This window comes from Phalaenopsis equestris, unplaced genomic scaffold (genome assembly GCF_001263595.1).
Source record: "Phalaenopsis equestris unplaced genomic scaffold, ASM126359v1 Scaffold000517, whole genome shotgun sequence".
In the NCBI taxonomy this organism is placed as follows: domain Eukaryota; kingdom Viridiplantae; phylum Streptophyta; class Magnoliopsida; order Asparagales; family Orchidaceae; genus Phalaenopsis; species Phalaenopsis equestris.
This window is the reverse complement of record NW_018164957.1, coordinates 1,503,088-1,511,312: the sequence shown is the minus strand read 5'-3', so window position 1 is coordinate 1,511,312 and position 8,225 is coordinate 1,503,088. Positions and strand designations below refer to the sequence as shown.

Sequence of the window (8,225 nt, the reverse complement as noted above, 5' to 3'; positions counted from 1 at the left end):
CATAACCCCCCGCACAATCACTCTAATAACGCTGTAATAACCCCAATAACCCTGATTCGGTCTGGTTCACGCGTAAAATCAACCGCTTTTTATGTTTTTAATTCAGTGGGACCGCAATACCACATTACAATTTTGATAGGACTCCAGACGTAAAGCTACGTCCGGAGGCCGGAGAAAAAAATTTTCCCTCTTTTTGAGTTTGGAAATTAAGTGATAAAAAAAAGAAAAAAAATCGGTTTCAATTTTATTGGTAGAAATATTTTCCATTAGAAACTTCATTAGGAATTAAATCATCTTGTTCAATTGAGTTGTCCACCATCAAAAATTTGTTTTGTTTGCTTTCATATTCTTGATTAAATTCATATTTGATTTGTAATTTTGGTTCAGTTTCAAAAATAAATTCAGCTTACATTTGAATTTTAAATTCACAGCTAAGATTCTATTTAGATTCATTATGATCTTTTTTTAAATTTCAAAATCAAATTTAATGTTTTTTTTCAAATTTAGATTCAAAATTATTAGTCACACTTGAATTCAATTTCAAGATTGAATTTCAGGTTTTATTCATAAATTTTGTTTTCCAGGATTTGACTGAATTTAACTTGGATGTTCAACCTATTTTTTTTATTTCAGTCTTAATTTTGGCTCAAATTGTGATTCCTATATGATTTCACTCTCATTCTTTAATTTCAATTTTAATTCCAATTCTTGGTTGATAACCATATTCTAATGTAAGTGCTGATTTTGATTCAACACAATCAACATGAACTCATGTTTCAATTATATTTCTTATACATTCAATACATCATTGCAAGAGCATTCAAGAAGTATAGTTTTTTAAGTAAAATTAGATTTGACTGCACATTATTGCTTATCTAGCTTACAATACCATGTCGAGAAAGAAAGAAACCTCAATTAGCAAGCTTTCAACCTTTTAAAGAAGGAAGTTGTAGCAATTGAACATATACTTACAATGCAATGCCAAGTGAGGAAACATTTTCAAATGCATAATTTTAGGAAGACTGAAGTAGCTACAATGCAATATGGAGGAAGAGAACAACACACATTAGGAAAGGCTCGAGTGTTGCTACAGTACACACAGAAGGAAAATACATATAACGGAAGCACGAAAAAATCCTTTAGAAAGACTAAAGTCTCGCAACAATACTTGCTGTGATCCCAACCATCTAACTAAAAGAATATATGCACCAAGCAATACTAGAGACTCGTGTGAAATTTAGGCCACTGAACGTAACAGTTATTCGTGTAATGAGTTGAGTTTGAATGAGGTCAATTCTTAATTCTGCTCAACTCCTTAAGCAAATGAGCCAACTTTTATGGTATATATTTTGACTTGTTTATTTATGGAGTCGAACTTGAAGCCTAGTTGAAAGTCTTGTATAAATTACAAATATATATGTTGTATGTGTGTGTGTGTGGTATCTCCCTCTCTCTCTCTCTCTTCTCTCTCCCTCTCTTATACACATACATTGAACTTTAACAAATCGACAACTTCCAAAGGGAAAATAGAGGATGTGTAGTTAGCAGTGTTGTCAATAAGTATAAACAAAAGTGAATTTCAAAGGAGAGAACTGCATCGTTACTAAATTAGGGAATTGGAAATAACCAACTTTGGATGTAAATCCAAACAAAAGAAACTAAGTTTTACAAATCCATTGCTACTTAATACACAATAACTCATTTGTTTCGGTGAAAACTGAAATATATAGGAATCTGAACACCAATGAGAGTGCAAACGATTAACTTAATATAAAGAAACTAATGCAAAATTTGAATCATGAAAAATCAACAAAATAGTTGAAGTTTTTTACCACGATTAAAAATCTAATTGCATTAAGTTTCAACAAAATCAATAATTCTAATGAAACTATAAGAAGATAATTAGATGAAATTAGATATAAAAAGAAATCTTGCCGAATTGAAGATAATTTAAGTGTCACACAAATACATAGAGATGATTTCACATGGAATTAGGCAGTTGCACTTGAAGGAATTATAAAATCAAACATCACATATGATCAAAAGCTGGAATCAGAAATTTTATTGAATAAAAAACTAATTGTTATATATCTCAGAGTTTTCGATTTATAAACATTTGAGATTCTTAGATGAATTGTATTTTGAATTTGCTAGAGGAAATCTACTGCTGTAATCTTGTTCCCTGCTGAAGTCCCATCCATTTCTCTTCCCTAAAAATAGGCTATTCATGTGATCATGAATCCACATCATTAGTTATGATAGTGGGCTACATGATAAAATATAGGGATAATTACGTTCATGACACTCGAAATATTGCTATTTGCAAAACTAACACCCAGGTGATTTTTTGAAATCCTTGTGGATGCCATTCATATTGGGCATATTTCAATTTGTTGAAATTGAAACTTCATAATAAAAATTAAGAAACAATGTAATTATACAAAACATTTATTTGCTTGGTATTATGGATGAGTGTAAACGTGAAGATCCCATTACTAAGGAATCCAAGGGTTGTCATCGAAATGATTTGTTGCAGTAACGAAAACACTAGAGAACACATCCTGTTCTTGTCGGAATGATCTGTATAGTCTTGCTATATCCAACAATTAACTGAGAAGCAAAAACCACCGCATCAAGATAATTAATATATGGGGCATCTACACTCAATTTCTATGTATTTACATATCTTGCACCTAAACTTTGCTTTTTAAATTTACAAAACCCAACTATTTTATTTCACATAAAAAACAATATTGTTTTAACTTTTAAAAAGTGAAATACATTTCTTCATGCATAGATAAGGTGATATGTAGTTAAAAATTGAAGTTTAGGTGTTCGATATGTAAATACATAGAATTTGAGCGACATAGATGTAAATCTACTTTAAAGTATTATCATCACACATTATTTGTGTTTTCAATGAACAGGACTGTTAGATTTGCATTAGGTGAGTATTAACTTATTGTTGATTGAACTTTTTTTTTTTCTATTTCAGCGCCAAGGATGAGGGGGAGGTTGTTGCATGCATCAAAGAGCTAAACGCACCACATTTCTATCCTTCCATGGTGTCTGTGTGGGTGACAGACTCCTTCGAAAGGAAACTTTTGGAGAGAAATCTATTGGCCGAGCTTCTTGTCAGCCTAAACAAGTCTCATTATACCTTAATTAGTCGAACTCAACTGATCTCTGGGTATGAATGCAAATTTCTAATTTGCTGGAGAAATGGTTACTTTTGTTTATTTCTTTAGATTCATCAAGGGACTGGTTGGGATTTGTTTTTATTTTTATTTTGTTTGGTTTTTATTTTTTCTTCAAATAAAATATGTTTGGTATTACTATAAAATATTTAGTTGTTTTTAAAATCACCCAAACAAGCCCGAAGTTTTATCTTATTTTTGTGGACAGGTTTGAATCTGTTCTCTCTTCACTGGAGGATGCCATGAACGATGCTCCTAAAGCTGCAGAATTTCTGGGCCAAATTTTCGGTAAAATCATAGTGGAAAATGTGGTTTCTCTAAAAGAGATTGGAGGACTGATTCGTGAAGGTGGCGAAGAGCCAGGAGGCCTGGTAGAGTTTGGGCTCGCTTCAGAGATCCTTTTGGGCATCTTAGAGTTCATTAAGGCAGACAGAGGTGAGTCGGTTCTAAATGAAATCCGGAGAGGGTCAAATCTTCGACTGGAAGACTTCAGGCCTCAAAAGCCCACTCAGAAATCCAAAAAGTTGGATGAATTTCTGTAAAAGAGATGAAAGATTTGTTATCAGATTAGGCATTCTTGCTTAGGTTTTTTAAGTTAATTGCTTTCTCTTTATATAAAAGCAGTTTATTTATTATATTCCTTGATAGTTTTTTTTTTTAAATGCTTTTAGCTTTTCTGTGCTTGGAGCTTTTTGTGATATTTTGAACAGATTATTTATATTTCATTAGCAGCAGCCACAGGAGTTTAGGATTGTTTCTATCGTTCCAAATGCTTCATTTTGAATCTGAATTTTCTAAGTGGTTATAAATGTATAACACTGAGATTGAGTCTGATTCTGCTGTAAGCATGAGGAACTGTAAGATTGTTTTGTTAATCTGAAAGAGAAAGAGAGAGAGACAGAGCATTAAATTTTGGGGAACTTGGTTACGTACATACCACCGAATTCTTTTATATTTATTACCATTTTGATTTTCATCACACAAAAAATATTATTATTTTAATTTTTAGATGTTAGATACGTATATACATTGGAATCCAGTGATATGTGTGTAATTCTTCTTAAAATTTTATGTTATGAACCAAACATAAAGATAAATTTATACATGTTGTCTACCCACACCCCCCAGCCCATCTCTCTCTCTCTCTCCATATATATATATATATATATATATACATGACATGTTATCTACCTACACCCCCCAGCCCATCTCTCTCTCTCTCTCCCCATATATATATATATTAATTTTGCCTCCGAACTCGAGAAAGATTTGAGTGGGGGTATATACATTTACAAATGGTTTCTTTTTTTTCTTCTTTCTGTGGATAGTGTCAGTTGGCCGGACGTAATTTTGCCTCCGAACTCAAGAAAGATTTGAGTGGGGGTATATACATTTACAAATCACTACTATAGTAATACTTTTTCGTGTGTATGTGCATGTGTGTGCATCTTCTGTATGCTTGGTATGCGCTCATATGGTTCTGATCCGCATATTTAGCTTTTGAAAATGATTTTGTTGCTTCATTAGAAACTTGATTGGAAATGCCGAAATAAATATGACAAATTCATATGGTTATGTGTGGGTGTAGCACACTTAATTTTTTGCATATCTTGCATCTAAATTTTTATCTTTTACATGCATGATATTTGGTGTTATAAATTTATGCATAAGAAAGCTAGTATTTCACATTTTTAAAGTGATAGTAGGGCTATTTTTGTGTGATATTAAAGATTTGAGTGTTATTTGTGTAAATTGGAAAGTATGGTAGTGATTTGTAAATAAATAAAAATTGTGTGCCATGTATATGATTGCCCCAAATATTTTTTGAACTGTTGGGATCGGAGTCGTAGAAAGGTTTTGGGCTTGTACAGGCTTTTACACAGTAGTAGCCTTATCTCATTCATTTTTGTGCTAATATGGCCGGCCCACGGTCATTGTACCTTCGTTTATTTTTTGTCATTTTGATTTATTGTATTTTTATTTTAGAGAAGACATACATACGTAACACTTAATATCTATGTATTTTTGCATATTTAAAACCTAAGCTTCAACTTTTACATAAATATTGATACGCCAACAAAAAAATTTTATCATCAATCACGAATCTCGAGGTGTGACACGAATTTTGAGATAATCTTTTGAACAATAAGCATTCAAACTTCAATTAAGAGTCATCAATGACTATGATTTCAGTAAACTTATAGTCAAACTGACCGGCTCGATGAGACGAACCCAATGATATAAGAACTAGTCCAAGCCGAGTCAGATCAAGCTCGGATCAAATCATTAAACCACTCTAAGATTTTCGGAGGCATTTGGAAAGTCAAAAAGATGTCGAATCTAGCAAGTTAGTGGTTGAATCGAGCGTCTCGATAAGACGAATCCAACGATCTTAGGATTGCTCAATTCTGACATCATTAAGGCATTCAAATGTCCATCAAAAGCCCAAAAGCCATTCGATCGATAGAAGCTTTCTGGGCCGTCCGATCAAAATAGTTTATATTCCTGCATTAATTGCACCCATAACATTATAAATAGAGCCCCACCTCTCACATGAGAGAGGTTGCTTGGGAGAGAACTTGAGGGTTTGAGAAGGAGCTCAAGTTCAACATCAACTCTGTCATCGTTGATCGTCGTCGACTACCACCAACCGTTGGTGACCACGACCGACATCCGTCGACCACCGTCGATTACTGCTCACCTCCGTCGATCACCGCCAACCGTCATTGACAGCCGTCGACCACCGCCGATCACTGCAGACCACCGCTGACCGGACACCGTCAGGCGACGCTGTATCTGAAAATCTTGTAACCCTTTCTCGTTTGTGGGACAAGGGGCCTCTATAATCTTCAACATATAATGAGTTTTTATAACTTGGTCAAATCCTGTGATTTTTTCTCTTTATTGGTTTTCCACATAAAAACTTCTGGCGTCATCACATGTTTTTTTTCCTTTCATTTGAGCGTATGTTGAATCCTCGTGCAATGCTAAAACAACAATCCATTACTCTACCGCTGTGATATTTCTAGCATGCATCAAATACCATCTTAAATATTGATGAAAAGGTGTATTTCATTTCTTAAAAAAATTTTAAAAAAAAACTAATAATTTTAATATGATGCGAAAAATTCGGGTGGTTGAATTGTAAAAAACAAAGCTTACATGTTTGATAAGTAAATACATAGGAATTGGGACATATATATAATATTAATTGTAACCGAGGATAATTTTATACATGTCGTTTTTGGAATAAGTGATTCTCTACCCAAAATTTAATTAATAAAACAAAAGGAAATTTTCAGCATAACAATATAGAAGTGGAATAAAGAATTTCATTGCCTTGAGCATGCCTAGTCAAGAAAGACTAGGCGATCCGTCGCTATCATTTTGCCTATTGACTTCCATGTACAAAAGAAATCATAGAGAGGTAAAGCTCTAATTATTCATGTATTTATATTGTTATAATCCAAATTTTTTATATTTACTTTATACTTTTTTGGTGTCGTAAATTTATGCATGACATTAATGATTTAAATATTATATATGCAAATATGAAAATTTATGTGAAAAATGTAAATATCTATGCCACAGTAATAAACAGAATATGAGATGAGTAATTAATTCGTTAGCTCTAATTGTACATAACTTACTAGTGCCCCCAAATCTCCCCTAAAATTTAAAATGAACACGCAATGTTGATATATTTACATATTTAGGGTGAGTTGAGGGCAACAATGTGGCGACATTGTTGTATTGTATCACAATTTTTTGTGTTAATTGTAACTAACCTGTTTTTTTCAAAAAATTGTGATATTGTGGTCTCACCTTACTAAATATAGTGGCTACTAGAAAACTGCGATTTAATATTTTGAAAAGAAAACGACATTATGTTTATGACATCAAAATGTTATAAATGTAAATATCAAACTTTAACTATCATACATGTAAATACAGGTTAGTTACAATTTTCAAATAGTTGCAACGGCCCCAAAGAAATCCTTAGTATCTAAACATTCATGTTTACAAGCATGCCACTCAAGTCTCTATCTCCAGTTAAAAAATGACATTATTGCTAACTTAGTAAAAGCAAAAAAAACATTATGTTTATGACATCAAAATGCTATAAATGTAAATATCAAACTTTAACTATCATACATGTAAATACATATGAATTGTGTGGTATGTATATAAATTCTCAATTGAACCTAGGGACATTTTGTGATCATTTTTTTTTTTTTTAATATGTTTTCCTTTTGTTTTAGTTTTCTGTTTTCTGTTTTTAGAAAATGCGTTTGTTATTGTTATGATTTATACGTTTTAAAAATAAAAAAACATAAAACATTTTTGGTTAAATTCCCAATTGAACCTAGGGACATTTTGTGATCACTTTTTTTTTTTTTTTAATATGTTCTCCTTTTGTTTTAGTTTTCTGTTTTCTATTTTTAGAAAATGCGTTTGTTATTTTTATGATTTATACGTTTTTAAAAATAAAAAAACATAAAACATTTTTGGTTAGATATTTTTATTTTTTTCAAAGAATAAACTATATGTTTTATAATATGGCTGGGTTCCCTAGTGCTCTAGTATTAAGATCTGACGCTCATGATGTATATGATATTTTCCTTGCTCTACAGCACAAATTATTACCTTTGGGTGGCAGCAGCGACGGGCGACGATTATCAGAGGCCGGCGGAAGCTTGAGGATGCAAGCAGCAGCCGACGCGACGTGAAAGTGATAAAGACGGAAGAAAGGTGGCGGTGCAACTGCGGCGGATTAGACGAAGAGTTGTTTTGGTGTTTTAAGAGGCATCAAAAAATATATTTTTTTTCTGTTATTAATATTTTAAAATTAGAAGAGCTCTAAAAGAAAAATAAAAAACACAAATAAAATGAAAAATATATAAGCAAACACTAATTAGAGAGAGAGAGAGAGATAGATGCTTATATTTAAGGCGAGGAGGTTAGAGGAATTTAAATTTCTTGGAATAGAAACCCTTGGCGCCCGCTAAAATAGGCTCGGGTGGTCAA

The 8,225-nt window shown here is 32.4% G+C and overlaps 1 protein-coding gene across 1 annotated transcript in view; it reads left to right on the top strand.

Annotated features, from left to right (window-relative positions):
- LOC110028615 (eukaryotic translation initiation factor 4G-like) overlaps window positions 1-3,937 on the top strand; it is a 69,251-nt gene extending 65,314 nt beyond the window's left edge. The window contains exons 8-9 of the mRNA XM_020730532.1: window positions 2,996-3,190; window positions 3,406-3,937. Of these exons, the coding sequence (XP_020586191.1) occupies window positions 2,996-3,190; window positions 3,406-3,739 (529 nt within the window). The 3' untranslated portion in view covers window positions 3,740-3,937. The remainder of the gene's footprint in view (window positions 1-2,995; window positions 3,191-3,405) is intronic.
- The last annotated feature ends 4,288 nt before the right edge of the window (window positions 3,938-8,225 follow it).